The sequence below is a fragment of the Lepisma saccharinum genome, chromosome 1 (assembly GCF_977018435.1).
Source record: "Lepisma saccharinum chromosome 1, izLepSacc3.1, whole genome shotgun sequence".
NCBI lineage: Eukaryota > Metazoa > Arthropoda > Insecta > Zygentoma > Lepismatidae > Lepisma > Lepisma saccharinum.
Genome location: NC_139229.1, coordinates 162,410,674 through 162,427,870, shown reverse-complemented (window position 1 = coordinate 162,427,870; position 17,197 = coordinate 162,410,674). Strand labels below are relative to the sequence as shown.

Here is a 17,197-nt window from a genome sequence, read left to right as displayed (position 1 = left end):
ATTATAAGGAAGTTATAAGTCACGCAGCATTGTAGAAATAAAAATCAACAATGATTGCAATTCATAACTACTATGACTGCAATGAGTGCAGGATACTAATAGTAGGATGACAAACTGGCCAAAACTTGTCACTTCATGGGAACGTCACCGCTACAAGCGGCAACACTATTTTTCTGAAAGAGGTCATCATGGTGAGTTAAAAAAATGATGTTGCCAACTTCGCAACCTGGGACAGTGGACGTCATATTGGATTGAAAATGGCAGCAGGTGAAATACACTTAGCTTGCTGTCTCTCATGATAGAAACGTTACTATGCTACACAGACTTGCAAAACTGGTGTCATTCAAAAGAGAAAACTCCAACGAAGTATAAAATTACCATTAATCTTAAGTTGTATTGTTACCCGTTGAATATAGAAACAAAAACTTTCAAAGATAAATATTTTTCTTGCTCTTGAAATTGTATTTTGTTTCATTATATGGTAAATAAATATCAATCAGATCAAAAATATGATTATGATAAAAAGTAAAGTACAGTTTCTCATGATTATGTTGCAAGTTGTTTGAGGAAGTTATCTCTCTTAGTTCTGAAGTTATGAATCAAACCATATTTCTCGGCGTTGTATTATAACACAGATTGGAAACCTGGCATTTAAGACTCTCCAGTTCAGTTTACCAAGATATAACGAAGAAGACACACAACCTTTAATGCACATTTGAATACATGTTTCATTCGTAACGATTTACAGTTTTTGAAATGATATACTTTAAAATGATGTGCAAGGGGTGGTCAAAAAGTAAAGTTACCTATTTTCTATTGGGAAGTTAAGCAAGGTACCATGTAGCCAGAGCAAGTGGATCTGGAATATGCACAACACCGAGGATATTTTATGATATTACTGCTCTGTTGAAATAAATATAGCAGACAGTAATAACACTTTGAAGGTAGATGTTCTAGAATGTTTATCATGAGAGACGTTACAATCAATCCATGCTTATCGGAAATAAAAATATAGTTTATATTAAACTCCAAGAAGAAGTAATTTCGTAAAGCTAGTGCTTTTAAATATATATTTCAAATGGGGACCTCCCCGATGACACAGTGGTAGTGTCGTCGCCTTGTAATCAAGGGGCCCTGGGTTCAATACATGGTGGAAGTACATAGTGGTTCGGATCCTACTTTAAACTGTAAGCCCAGTCCCGATTAGTCTTACTGTGCATAAAGTGGACTTAATACATTCGGGTCTGGCCTCATAATACAGCATTTTTATCTCTGGAGTGCGGTTTTTCGTTGTTTTTCAAAAAATCATAGAAAAAATATTTTTAATTTGTTTTTATCTATCACACATTTCTTAAATCTACAAAATTTCCTTTTTTCAATGAACAAAAATTTGTTAAATTTTATTTTCATTTTCAGACATTTTTGAATATTTTTTCAGCATTGTTTTGTGAAGAAGAAAAAAAGTACAACATTGTAACAAATGTTAATATAGAGATATTTTAAGTTCGTAATCTGGAAATTTCTTGCATAAGAATACTTCTTATGTGCACATGACAAAAAATAATTACAAATTACAGGTAATTAGCTTTTGCATGAAAAAGTGGCTGCAGGACAGGACCAGATGATGTATCAGTTGGTTCTGCATCATCTGTAAAAATTAAACAAACAAATAAATAAACTAAATAAATAAAATAAATTTTCATTTGACATACACTATACAAAATAATAAATGGAAAAACTAAAAATACATCAGTGTATGTAGGAGAATCAAGCAAGAGGCAAGATGAATAGATCCAAAAAAAATACCTCTTCTCACTTCATTCATAAAATACTAGAGTTTGCAACACTGTTTATATTGTCAACAATGAATTATTATGAATATAACCTACCTTCCAAATCTTCAAATTCATCTGCATCATGAAAATCGTCGCTAACTTCAAACTCTGAGGTGGAATTTCCGCTATGCAGTCTGGATCTAACGATGCCATTCTATGGAAGGGGCAATGACAAACACACATAGACAGTTCATAAGATAAGTCCCATAGAGGATTGTACTGGCCATGGGTTCAGACGCCAGAGTCTTACTAGTCTGCAAAATGCAGTTCAGAATGTACTATGTTGAAGTGAGGTTGATATGTGGGTGTCTTGAGGAAGGGCCACTTTTACACCCCTGCAGTTGCCCGTGTATGCTCATTGTAGCACTCTTTTCCATAACATTCACAACCTGGACATTAGGGGAGCTTTGCCGATGTACAAGAGCATCCTAATCCGTTACTCCATTTGTAACATGTTATGCTCAGTAATTCATTGGGAAATTATTTAAGAGTTGCCATGATCGGAGTACATAATTATGTTACCTTAAAGTATCCATCCATCTTCTGGCGAAAAAAAATATTTGGATTGGTATGAAATGTATTTCTCCAAATTAGATAATTTCTCCAAATTGATAATTGGCTCGTGTTTTGTGCAGTCGAAGTCGAAGAACATCTTGGGTAGGAGGAATTGTTCCATAAAAACTTCCCACGCTGGCTTTTTGTATGTCCTCTAATAATATTATATTATATTATGACATACAGTATCACAATCAATCAAGTTATGGAATCCTAAAAATAACACAACATCCTGTGAGGGCCAGGGCCTACCTACAGACTGCCTACCGCACTCCCACCTGCCAAGGTGGAAGATCACCCACCCAGTTACGGGGTGAAGTGTGGTGAACACGACGAACCCCAGTCGTTGTTGAAGGTTTCCATGACCGCGTTACCTACTCATTCATAGCTCCCCAGTTTCCTTACAATGGTGGGTGGCCACCGATCCCATATACAGGCCGAAATCTCAGGAGAAAAGTTGTTACGCTTCTCCCAGAAGAAACGTGCACCTCGTAGCCAGAGCCCAAATCATGATGCCTTAGACCGCACAGCCACTGTAAGGGACAGATTTCTAATATGACTGATATTTGTCAGACAGATCTGCTGCAATTTTATGAGTGGGTATTATAACTTAGTATTGCTCCTTTTCAACCATACTCCAAGAGCTAGATTATACATGAGATCAGTCAAGACATCGGTAATGTCACAAGAAAACACAAGTGAAGTGAAACTATGATGAAGTGCATGCTTCCCGTGGAATATTATTCTTGTCTGCGTTTTTTGTTGTGAATGAAGTCCATCAACACTTACTTCTTGGGGAAGTTTTCAGCCTTTCCTACTGAAAACCATACAACCGTTACTTTTTGGTCGCTTCTGGGTCATTTTCATAATATTCCGATAGTTTCCTTAGCTCAGAACTTTGCTACACCACCGATCCCACAAACAGGCTGAAAGTGGCAAGTGCCATGAAATTGGACCAGGATTAAGGAAAAATAGTTTGTCTGCTGCTGATAATTTCGCAAATAGGTGTAGCTCTGCTGCATCTTGTTGCACTTGTGCATGAAACATACTGAGTGAAAATATCAACTCTCTTACATGACGGGTAAAAATAAGACTTTTTCTCTATGAAGAGTCTGCTAGTTGTCCTGCTTTTGGTTTTCCAATCCTTTGGACAAGAGCCATATCATCCACAACTGAAAATTCTCAGTAGTTTTGCAGTGAAGAATATGTTGTCCAATAAGTATATATGAAAGAGATGATTTGTAACTAAACAGGAGTGATCCATCAGGCTTGAAAAGCAAATCTGTTGACTTTATATCGCCGAAAGTCTTTGGGTTAAAGTTTGGTATTTTGTCATTAAACTAGCATGGGTATTACGGCCAAGAATATGCTATAACACGATATTGGTGAATTTTCGGCCTTTGCTCAGTGCCTTGATCATTTTAAAAACTGGGTAAGTGTTATTTGAGTGAAATTGAATTGCTGATGATGGTTTGTAGAGGTAGTTCTTCCAGAAAGAAAAATAGGTTTCAGTTTTATTTCTTTGTCTATTTAGTAGACACCACTTCAAATATCATCGTAAAACGAACCTTAGTATCTTATGAAATATTTATACTCATATTTAAGGTGTGTACGACTTACTCACGATGATATAATAAAAGTACTTAAAAAAATACTATAAAATGAACTACTTACGATTGGTGAGTATACGTTTTATAAAAAAAAACAACGTTTCAAGACACAACTGGTCCCTTCATCAGGTTCACAATCTTGGCGAGTGGAATCACTTCATTGCCACGTCAATTACAATAAAAGACAAGGGGTAAGGTAATGGTAAAAATCATGGATAAAAACGTATTTCGTACAAACTGGCCCCAGTACACATAAAACTTCATATTCCCCTTGTAAGAACTTCAAATTAAATATGAATCATAAGAAACTTCATCACATTAACACGTTATAATCTAACATCGTGACACACATACCATATGGCGACTGGTTTGGCTTCTCGAGGAATGCCGGAAGTTGCCAGAATCCTGCCCCCGCCCACTACCATCCCTCTCCTAGAAATCCTGGATCTTGCGGGTCACGTTGATTACGACCAGAGTGACCTAAAAACTGATACTTTTTCCTTTACTCACGTCCCATCTCTTGACCATCTTGATCCATAATTCATCCACATTTCCATCATCCCTATTCAATTTATTATTCTTGTCTTTGCAAATAAACGCCGCTTCATACACATTTCTACTTATTGGTTTATTTTCAATTTTGACCACCTCTCTTTTCCTAATTTTATGCCCTTCCTCAATTATGTGTTCAGACAACCCCATTCTTGGAGCCCCCCTCTAATATCCTTATCGTGCTCTCCCCATCTAATCTTCATACTTCCTCCAGTTTGTCCTATATATTCCTTGTTACATTCACACTTCATTTTATATTCCCCTTTTTCATTCTCCCCCTCTTTTTCCCCATTCATTCTATCTTTTTTGTACTCAGTAAAATGCTTTTCAATTGTTCGTGGTGCATCATCCCACTTTTAATTCCATACTCTTTGGCCACTTTTTTCGATTCTCTCTGAAACTTCTTTGAAATACGGGATCCCCTTGTATTTATACTTTATCCTTTCCCCTTCCTCATCCTTAACACTTTCCACTACTACCCTATCTTTATTCTTTTCCTTTTCTTCCCTTTCGCAAATTTTACGAGCTTCCCTTTGCAACCTCCTCAATTCAATCTCTTTATACCCATTCTTTTTTCCTACAGCTTTTATCCATTTATCTTCTTTCCCCAGTTCATCCCTGTGATTACATAGCCTTATTATCATTTTTAGTTCTTCTTGCATGTTCTGATTCGTTGTGAATATACAGATCTCCTGCCAAGGCTTTATGGTATACCCCAGTCCTAATTCCCTTTCCGGTGTTAATAATCTGTAGATCTAAAAAGCTAATCTTATCTTCTTTCATTTCCTCCTTAGTAAATCTGATCCTGTTATCTTGTTCCCCCAAAACCTCAAACATCCTATTAAGGCCCTTCTCGTCTCCTATAATCAAGGTATTGTCCACATACCTCCCAAAGTATTTAATAGCCGCCATCGGCTGGTCCAAGGTGGCTTTATCAATATAATGCATGAAAATTCTGGATACAATTCCAGAGACAGGGTTTCTAATGGCCAAACCTTCAATCTGCGTATAAATCTTGTCATTAAAGCTAAAATAGTTATACCCTGTACACAAGTGAAATCATCTTATGTACTCCCATGCAACAATGACATTCACCATTTTTCCGTTAACCATCTCATTAAGCAATCTGCAGCCTTGTCCCTAGGAACACTGGGGTATAAGTTGACAACATCAAAACTCATTATCCTATCTTCCTTAGTGATTTCGAGTTTTTCTTTCTTCACATCCCACGAATTCCTTACAGTATACTCGGTGTTATCCCCAACCTTTTTAATTTTGAATACAAGGGTTTTGGCTAAACAATACCCTGGATGTGAATACATGGGAATTGTGGGTCTTAAAGGGTTATGTTCTTTGTGGGTTCTTGGAATCCCAAAGGCCACTGGTATACTCCCTTATTTACAACTTTCAATCAATTTCTTTTTCTCCGTTCTAGCCAAAGTGATACTGGTTTCTACCCCCTTTCTTGACATCGCTTTTAATTTTGCTTATAGGGTTTCGATCTACACCTCAAAATCATTACCGCAAAACAATCCTCCATCTTTCTTTTATATTCATCCTTGTCAATAACAACCGTTTTATCTTCCTTGTCCGATCTGATCAAAAATACGTTGTTTTCTTTAACCCATTTTTTAACACTATTTAACTTTCTTTTCTTATTTCTTATGCTTATTTTCCCCTGCCTTTCCTCCCTTAATCTTAACCATTTCCTTCCTAATCTGATTTTCGATGATGTGAATTTTATGTTTTACTTCACTCCTATCGTCCTGCATACAAAAAAGATAAAATGAATGGGAAAAAAAGAGGGGGAGAATGAAAAAGGGGTATATAAAATGAAGTGTGAATGTAACAAGGAATATATAGGACAAACTGGAAGAAGTATGAAGATTAGATGGGGAGAGCACGATAAGGATATTAGAGGGGTATATACGTAATTGAGGAAGGGAATAAAATTAGGAAAAGAGAGGTGGTCAAAATTGAAAATAAACCAATAAGTAGAAACGTGTATGAAGCGGTGTTTATTTACAAAGACAGGAATAATAAATTGAATAGGGATGATGGAAATGTGGATGAATTATGGATGAAGATGTTGAGATGGGACGTGAGTAAAGGAAAAAGTATCGGTTTTCAGGTCACTCTGGCCGTAATCAACGTGACCCGCGAGATCCAGGATTTCGAGTTTAAAATAACATAGTAGTGGGGGATAGGAGCGGGAGGGAAGTGGATGGGGGCAGGAGTCTGGCAACTTCCAGCATTCCTCGAGAAGCCAAACCAGTCGCCATATGGTCTGCGTGGCACGATGTGGGGTTTTAACATGTTAATGTGATGAAGTTTCTTATGGTTCATTTTTAGATTCGAAGTTCTTGCAAGGGAAAGAGGGGAATATGAAGTTTTATGTGTACAGTTTGTACGAAATACCTTTTTATCCATGATTTTTACCATTACCTTATCCCTTGTGTTTCATTCTAATTGACGTGGCCATGAAGGGACCAGTTGTGTCTTGAAACGTTGTTTTTTTTAATAAAACATATACTCACAAATCGTAAGTAGTTCATTTTATAGTATTTTTTAAAGTACTTTTATTGAAACATTCATAGGAGGTATCTCCAACCAAGAACTTATCAACAGTCGTGTTCTTATAATGAACGACCGAATTGGTAACTTTACTTTTTGACCACCCCTCGCACATCATTTTAAAGTAATATTATTTCAAAAACACTTCAATTGTTACGAATGAAACATGTATGCAAATGTACATGAAGGTTATGTGTCTTCTTTGTTATATCTTGGTAAACTGAACTAGTGTGTCTGAAATGCCAGGTTTAAAATCTGCGTTACAATACAACGCCGAGAAATATGTTTTGATTCATAACTTCGGAACTAAGACAGATAACTTGCTCAAACAACTTGCAACACAATCATGAGAAACTGTACTTTACTTTTTATCATAACCATATTTTTGATCTGATTGATATTTACCATGTAATGATACAAAATACAATTTCGAGATCAAGAAAAATATTTATCTCTGAAAGTTTTTTGTTTCTATATTCAACGGGTAACAATACAACTTAAGATTAATAGTAATTTTATACTTAGTTGAAGTTTTCTCTTTCGAATGACACCAGTTTTGCAAGTCTGTGTAGCATAATAACATTTCTATCATGACAAATATCAAGATGTGTATTTCACATGCTGCCATTTTCAATCCAATATGGCGGCCACTGTCCCAGGTTGCGAATTTGGCAACATCACTTTTTGACTCTCCATGGTGACCTCTTTCAGAAAAATAGTGTTGCCGCTTGTGGCGGTTACATTCCTACGACGTTCATTTCTAGGCACATTTTCGAGGAAAAGTCGCCCTACTATAAAGACAATGAACAATAAACTGCAACTGGAACTTTCCAGTAAAAACAAAATAATCAGACTCCTGGAGCATGATCTGCAGGAACTATGGAAAGAAAACAGAAAAACCAGAGGGCAAGAACTAAGTGTGCAACTACAAACACCATGGTCAGAGGTTGTCAAAACGAAGAAAATGAGAAGTTATGTATGTCCGCCGAATAATACAAATCGCACCTTCACCTCCAGACTTAGGGTAAGAACATGGTGAGGCACAAGGACCCTTGGTCATCGCCACGGAGCCAGGTCAGGCCATAAAAATGCCAGGATATAATGAATGAACCACCATAGCACAAACTTCTCCCACTTAAACTGCTCCCCATTCTTTCAGTTGAGCGGTCAGCGGCCATCTGGACCGTGTTACATTATTAGTACCATTTTCATTTCTTTTATAATAGATAAAAACGTTAAGTGACAGTGGTAGTGAAGATGACATGTCATTAGCTTCGAAGATTTACGTAATTTCGTGCACGGGAGATACGAAGAGGTTTGGAGTTAATCCTATAAACAAGAAAAGTCAAACCACCACCTCTTCCAAGATGTAAAGAAAGACGAAGAAAAATTTCACCAGTACTTGAGGATGGCACCAGAAACATGTTCGTACATCGTGGCAGAAGTGGAAAGAGGCCTAAGGCCACAAAAGTATTGCAACCTCCATTGGAATCAGATATCAGTTGAAGAAATGCTAGTAGTAAATCTAAGGTTAGTATAATTTCCAAAGTTGTGAGATTTATTCTGTCACATAGGGACATCGCCAGTGATGAACAAAGTCTCTTCTCCTACAGGGAGAGTGTCAGGGAATCCCCTCTTCTAAACTTCTATCACTAGAAATGTCTAATTTTTATTTTATATTTGCAAGAGTGTGACATCTGCTAAGAAGTCCTCCCTTTCTTCTGAGAATATCCTTATAACTAGGGCTCCGGAAGTTGACCTAATAATATGTAAAAAAAATGACCTATAGAATGACTAAAGTTATTTTAAAATGGCCTAAAAATTGTAAGAAATGACTTTAAAATAATTTTCGCTCTTAAAATTACAGCTTGATTTTTCATAAATTGCAAGAGTACATTCCTACGACGTTCATTTCTAGGCACATTTTCGAGGAAAAGTCGCCCTACTATAAAGACAATGAACAATAAACTGCAACTGGAACTTTCCAGTAAAAACAAAATAATCAGACTCCTGGAGCATGATCTGCAGGAACTATGGAAAGAAAACAGAAAAACCAGAGGGCAAGAACTAAGTGTGCAACTACAAACACCATGGTCAGAGGTTGTCAAAACGAAGAAAATGAGAAGTTATGTATGTCCGCCGAATAATACAAATCGCACCTTCACCTCCAGACTTAGGGTAAGAACATGGTGAGGCACAAGGACCCTTGGTCATCGCCACGGAGCCAGGTCAGGCCATAAAAATGCCAGGATATAATGAATGAACCACCATAGCACAAACTTCTCCCACTTAAACTGCTCCCCATTCTTTCAGTTGAGCGGTCAGCGGCCATCTGGACCGTGTTACATTATTAGTACCATTTTCATTTCTTTTATAATAGATAAAAACGTTAAGTGACAGTGGTAGTGAAGATGACATGTCATTAGCTTCGAAGATTTACGTAATTTCGTGCACGGGAGATACGAAGAGGTTTGGAGTTAATCCTATAAACAAGAAAAGTCAAACCACCACCTCTTCCAAGATGTAAAGAAAGACGAAGAAAAATTTCACCAGTACTTGAGGATGGCACCAGAAACATGTTCGTACATCGTGGCAGAAGTGGAAAGAGGCCTAAGGCCACAAAAGTATTGCAACCTCCATTGGAATCAGATATCAGTTGAAGAAATGCTAGTAGTAAATCTAAGGTTAGTATAATTTCCAAAGTTGTGAGATTTATTCTGTCACATAGGGACATCGCCAGTGATGAACAAAGTCTCTTCTCCTACAGGGAGAGTGTCAGGGAATCCCCTCTTCTAAACTTCTATCACTAGAAATGTCTAATTTTTATTTTATATTTGCAAGAGTGTGACATCTGCTAAGAAGTCCTCCCTTTCTTCTGAGAATATCCTTATAACTAGGGCTCCGGAAGTTGACCTAATAATATGTAAAAAAAATGACCTATAGAATGACTAAAGTTATTTTAAAATGGCCTAAAAATTGTAAGAAATGACTTTAAAATAATTTTCGCTCTTAAAATTACAGCTTGATTTTTCATAAATTGCAAGAGTATTTGAATAATTCGATATAACCAATTCCTTCGTGGATCCAACTTCTGAAGAAAAAGGGAAAAAAAACTAATGTGCTAATGTGGTGGCCGCGGTGGCTCAGTCGGTAACGCGTCTGACTACCATGCTAAAGGTCCCGGGTTCGATCCCCGGCCGGTTCAAATCCGGGAACTTTTCTAACGATGGAAGCGGCTCCGGCGCCCACCCAGCGTCGAATAACATGGGTACCTAGGGGAAACCCTGGGGGGTAAAGGCGGTCAGGGGCGTGATGCTGATCACATCACCCCCAGTCACGACCGGATCAAGAAAGTGTGGGGCGTTACCCCCACACCCCCTATACGCCTTCATGGCGTGGTGCTAAGCACAGGGGAACACTTTACCTTTTTACCTAATGTAGTTTTCCATTTTTACTTCAAAGTTACATAAAATACACCACAAGATTTTCCTGTATGTGTCATTAACCTGCTTTCAGAGTTTGCCTTGCACGATACAGTAGTCAGTTAGCATCTGAAAACACGGTTGTGTTTCGCGTATGGGGCCTCCCTGATGGCATAGTGGTAGCGTCGTCGCCTTGTAATCAAGGGGTCCCAGGTTCGATACCCCGGTGGAGGCTTATAGTGGTTAAGAGCCCAATTTAAACTGTATGTCCAGCCCCGATTAGCCTTATTGGGCATAAAATGGACTTAAAACACCTACTCAATCAATGTTTCGCGTACATCAGATTATATCTATATATCCATTATGCATTGACCGAATTTTCGATTAATGGCCAATTTGCTAGAACGGTTGAGTTGTTTGATTGAGTTAGTGTTTTAAGTCCACTTTATGCGCAGTAAGGCTAATCAGGACTGGACCTACAATTTAAAGTGGAATCCGAACCATTATGTGCCTCCACCTGGAATCAAACCCGGACCCCTTGATTACAAGGCGACGATGCTACCACCGTGCCATCAGGCGGCCAAATTGTTAAAAAGACTATGTCAGAAAATTTAAAATTTAAATATGTTAGTTATAACATCAAAAGCATTTAAGCAGTGGAAGAGAAAGATAAACCTCAAGAATTTAGAGAAATGCAACAAAGATGTAAAAAAATACTGAAAATGACATGAAAATTTAAAAAGTCGAAAATTGAAAAGTGCATAATGAAAACAATGTTTTCTTTTTCTGACTGAAGGGAAACAGACTGATATCGGGTTTAGCATTGTTTTTCAAGGCCCAGAAAAAATATGATGTTTCATCAACTTATAACTTTATTCTTATTATCTCATTAAACGCCAATGATATTTGCTTTATTAGCATTTTATTTGAAGAAGTAAAAGCGATAAATATACTGCCTGCATGTCCAATCTTGGTAAAAATGGAGCATATTTGTAAAATATAGTATATTAAAATCCCTTCTAAATTTCCATCAATTCGAGCACAACTCTCCAAAATGTCTAGAAGTGACAGTAAATTATCAATGAACATGGGAGTAAATTGCAGCTGTTTCCCCCTTTGCGGCTTAAAAATAAGCATCCTCTTTAACAGCACCTAGTGTATTGTAGAATGCAAATTTTTCACGCAGAAGAGGATACAAATATATTGTATGTAGTGCTAATGGAGCTAGTAATAATGGTGGTGATTACTTGAGTAAGAAATATTCCTATCTTATACTGCTTTCACTCACTCAAATTTTTTGGCGCCGTCCCTAGTAAGGTAGTTTAAAAGATTTTCTATACTTTATACCAGTACCAGGCACGTATTTAGAAACTTATTTTGGGGGGTCCGAACCAAGTGTCTCGGAAATAATAATAACAACAATAATAATAAAAACATTTAAATTTAAATAATTACATTATAATTATATTTAATTAATAAATATTAAATTAATATTGTATTGCTATTATTAGATTAATAGGTAAAAACAATGTCAGAATGGAGATATAAAAGCATGTATTCATTATCTAACGTATAGTAAAGATCGCTAAAATTTGTATGAAAGCAACTGCTCTGGCAAGGAAATTAGTGCCAAATAGATAAAAAAAATAATAATATTTATTAAATAACAAGAAAGAATGTTATATCCAGTTAACGAAAATTAAAGTTTTAGATTAATATCTTTGGTGCTGTCATTCAAAGTTTGGCAAAAATAAATGACCCTCGATTATACAACAAATGATAAACAAGTATATTTTCATTGTTTAGCTAATGTTAGTACTTGGTAAGTCTTTCAAGGGGTGGGGGTTCAGACTCTTTGGACTCACACCTACATACGTCTTGTGCTTCAACGCCGTATATGTGAAGAACAGTTTTTTAGTGGGTCAGCGTGTAGTTTTGACGCTTCATTTGATGGATGGAACCTGGGAAATAGGAGCTTTTTATTTCCTGCAGCTGGATGTGTACCTGGACTCTCCGCAGCCATGTTGCGGTCACCGACCCAAGGGGACCAACCACCAGGCCCGTAGCTAGAGGGGGGGACTCCCCCCTGAGAGCCTGCTTTGCCCCCCCTCCCCCTGTGAAAAATATGGAACACATTCCTGCCTGGAATTCTCTCTAATCTTTACAATTATATCATGTGTTACTCTAGCATCATAACAAAGACACTTATTGATTTTGTGATTTATTAGGGTGTATGGGATTCCGTATAATGTCGTATCAGGATTGGGGGGGGGGGGATTCCCTTCCAGATTCAGACTTCGGGAAATGATTTTGCAATTTTCAGTATATCTAGAACAGTTGTGACATTTTGAGTACGGTAGTCTTGTATTAAAGGTGCCTAATGTGTTCGGTTGTTTTTCTTAGATGTGTTCCTTGGAACTGCTTAAATTTTTGTTTCCCAAGTCTACCTTTTCGTAATAATGATTCATGTGGTAGAGAGAGGGAATGGATATTTGATTTTTGTTACTTAGCGTTGCTTTTCTGCCACTTCTAACTAATCGCAACAATGAGTGATGACGTGAAATTGATAAAGAGACACTCGTAAACAGTTCTGCAACCATAGGGGGCTGGGGGCATTGTCCTCCCCCCCCCCGAACTTGGATGTAAGTCCACTCTAGGGGAAGCAAACATTGAAGTAAAAAAACAAGACTAGGAGAATTGGATACTCGTAATGGAATTAGTTTTCACGTGTTCCTTGCATTTTCCTTCCAGACGGCCAAGGGCACTTGCAAGGGGCACAGATGTGCAATTGCACCCTCCCTCCCCTCGATTACAAATTTTATACAAGTAAAAGTACATTTTGTAAAATTTTCTTGCTCGCTCCGCTCGCAATGCCGCTGCTCTTATAGTCCAAGTTCAGAGCCATAGCTATGGGGCGGCGGGAGCCGGCCATGGGAGCCAAACGATCTATATGAAAGAAAAATGTTAAAGAGGATGCCATGGCGCCCCGTAAAATTATTTCCGCCCTATTAAAACAATTTCTTTCTATGAAACCTAATATGAAATATTAATGATGACACTGTAATCCAAGAAGTCGTTGATCAATCAAGGGATTCCTATTTGTTTGTCAGGTGTCAAACACATGTATTTCACCTATAATTCACACAATATTTTGCAAAATGGTTAACATAACCAGTAGGTAAACATTGTCTGTAGTGATTCAAGAGTCTCTCCTTTGAAGGAAATATAGTCCGTGATGGACTAAGGGACCCATGTTTTAGCAAGTACAAAAAAATGTATTACAAATTTTCACACAATTCATCAAAGTGTAGATAATATTTAACCATTATTATTTAATTAATTCAATTTTTCTTCCATAACACAACACAATGGTGTTGTTGGATTCTCATTCGATTCCTTTGTGCGTAAAAATCTTTCATGCTGGAAACTAGAGGGAATCATTATGAAGCATGATTTATAAAGGGCTCCCTTAATCAGTTCTGCAGAGAGGCCCAAAGCTGTTGGTACATATTAATCGTCCATTAACATTATCGACCTGTAAATATCAAGTACATACAGTCCCTATCAGCCTATTTATGTTAACCTTTTTATTCTTTGGCAATCTGGAAAGGTTGTTCGAAGTTTGTTTTGTTCGTTGGAGTTTCAAGATATCATCCCTTTTCTGTTACTTATCTCTTTTGGGGGAGGGGGCAACTGCCTCTGTGTACCCTGCTATATCTGCCAAAGCGACACCGTATATTAAAAATTTCCCCCTCTAGGATTGACTTTGCCTCCCCCCCTACAAAGAATTCCTCGCTACGGGCCTGCCAACCACGAGGTAAGCAAACCGTCGCCCTGCACTTTCACCTGCTTTACCTCGTGCTCATGTGCTGTGACATCCACCTGAACCCCGGTCCCTCAAAACAAAATGAAACTGCTTTCTCTGTTTATTATCAGAACTTACAGAGCATAAAAAACAAGCTCTCTGATTGTGCTATAAACCTAAGTGAGATAATAATGTGACTGTCTAGTTTTTACCGAGACCTGGCTAAATGATACTGTGAGTGACGCTGAACTTCCATTTGCCAAGCACTTTAACATTTTTAGAAACGACCGTCTAAATCAACGTGGGGGTGGTGTCATGATTTGTGTAAACACGAAATGGAACTGTAAACACCTTTGTGATCTGAGTCTGGCTTGTGAAGTTATTTGGGTGGAGGTCAATATTCATAAAGAAAAGAAACTTATTCTTGGTTCATAATATCGCCTGCACAAAAACAGTCCCCTCCATATCCTCAAAGCTTGCAGGGATTCAGTGTTGTCAGCTATGAAATTTGGAAATGTTGTGTTGTGTGTTGATTTCAATCTCTCAATTGAGTGGGAAAATCCAACAACTGGAATCGTAAATTGTTCAAGTGATCAGTGGTTTCTCGACACTTTCATACACGGCATGGGGTTGAAGCAGCATAACATGCACAAAATGCATGGAGAAAGCAATTTGGACTGTGCTGGCAACACTGTGCAAACTAGAGATAACACCTGAAAGGAATTTGCTGCCCTCAGATCATGTATATCATGTTTCTCTCGATGTTGTTGTGCGTCTCCCCTCCGCTTAACTCTTGTTAAGTCTGTTAGTTCCCACACTCTCTCTTCGATTAAAACCCCTCAGGAAGTCAAATCTCTCCTACTCTCTTTGTCGTTGCACCGGTCCTTAGACCCCGATGAAAGTCTGACAATTTTCCTTCGCAACACTGCTGACTCCCTGGCTCACCCTCTGTGTCTCTTACTAAACAAGTGTTTTTATGCAAGTGTGTTTCCTGAACTGTTCAAACGTGCAAATGTTGTACCGATCTATAAATCTGGAGACAAACATTCTATAAAATCTTATCAACCAATCTCTCTTTTGTCACCTCTCTCTATCATCTATGAGGAAATTATCAAAGACAGGCTGCTAAGGTTCACATCCCCTCCCCTTTATAAATACTGCTCAGCATGGTTTTCTTCGAGGTAGCTCTTGTTTGACCAAACTATGTATTACTTTCTCATGCTACTCAGTCTATCTCAAACAATTCCTAGCTTGATGTTATATATTTGGACATTTCAAAAGCTTTCGATAAAATTAACCATAATCTCCTTCATAAATTACAATCCACATTTCACATCCATGGTAAACTTCTATCTTTGCTAGATCCGAGGAGCGATATGAAAGTGGCTGACCTTGACAAGTCCACGCAGGGAGAGAGGGAGATACATTTCCGCTGTTGCCACCTACTCACCATTCGGGGTTCTCGCCAGCTCTTACAAAATAAAAAACAACGGCTTACATTCGAACAATTGTAAATTGCCGCTGCACAGATATTATTGCAACAATCAATACCAATCCTGCACGAGTATTACCAGAAAGCTTTAGACAATCGTATTGTGCTGTAAATTAAACGCGTAGAATCTTGAAAGTAAGTGAAAGAAATGAAATATTTTATTGGCCATTATTGTATAGAGAAAAAGTTCTCTTGCGAGCCGATTTTTATTAAATTAGATTTGAAATACCTTCCAGTGAGAAAGTTACAAAGAAAACTCCAAATTTTAAGTTCGTGTAATATTTACAGCAATATGTTATTTGGTTACTGAGAAAATGAGAGAAGAACTCGATTCATTCTTTCGCGGCACGGCAAAGGCAACTTCGTTTGCCGCAGATACCACGTGCCAGTCTTGTGGCACTTGCAATAACAAAACAACTGTCTGGCATGCATAATATGAAATGAAAAAATAAATTAAAATGCCATTTACTTACATAACGCTCATTCCGTACTGCTGTCAACCTCGTCACTTGATTGAAGTTCTTCGGAATCTGTGTCTTGCAAATTTATAATGACCTGACTATCTCATGCTGGAAGTCATCTTCTTATATTTTCTCTGCGTGAGCCACACAATCTGCCCACTCGGAAACATCTATTCTGTCTATTGCTTCGTGAGTCAGTTTCTCTATGTCAGCTACGTACCCGGCCCAAATAATTTCAATCAGGTTGTACTGACAATGATAAGGTGGGAGACGAACAACTCTGTGACCATATTCTCTTGCTATTATATCGATTTCGTAACTTTTGTGAGTTGGTGTATGATGTTTCACCAACTGCAACAATTCTGCTCGGGTTTGCATGCTTGTGTGGGGAATGTTCTTGTTACAGAGCCAAGGTGTTTTATTCACTTGCAAGGAATGTATGTTTGCATTGTCCATTACAATCACAGATTCAGGAGCAAGAAACTGCAAGAACTGCTCGCGAAACCACTTTCGGAACATGGCAGACGTCATTTCTGAATGATAGTCAGTACTGTTTGTTTTGGAGTGGAAAGCTAATTTACTTTGGGGCACAAAGCTGTAGCAGCTGAACCAGCATGACACACTATAAGACAAGCACCTTTTCCTAATGGCACCTTTAACCCACCAGAACCATCACTCATTCTCCAGCAGCTCGTCTTCTTGTGATTCTTGTTGACCCAGGTTTCATCTAAATAGTATATATTTGCAGTACCTTATTTGTAGTACCAGCTTTCCTGATTTCGTGCATGGTTCTGAGGAAGATCACTCTCACAGCTACAACATCACTCCTCTCCATTAAAAATTTCCTCCCGTTGTTGCCTTTCCTATATCTGAACCCCAGGTTTTTCAAAA

At 37.9% G+C, this 17,197-nt stretch overlaps 1 protein-coding gene across 1 annotated transcript; it reads right to left on the bottom strand.

Moving 5' to 3' along the window:
- Nucleotides 1-16,429: 16,429 nt before the first annotated feature.
- LOC145986777 (uncharacterized) lies at nt 16,430-16,837 on the bottom strand. The gene has a single exon (XM_083121198.1). It carries the CDS (start codon nt 16,835-16,837, stop codon nt 16,430-16,432), a length of 408 nt encoding a protein of 135 aa, XP_082977324.1.
- Between the last annotated feature and the right edge of the window lie 360 nt (nt 16,838-17,197).

Coding starts and splice junctions, on each gene's coding strand:
- LOC145986777 (XM_083121198.1), bottom strand. CDS start 16,837: ATGACGTCTGCCATGTTCCGAAAGTGGTTTCGCGAGCAGTTCTTGCAG.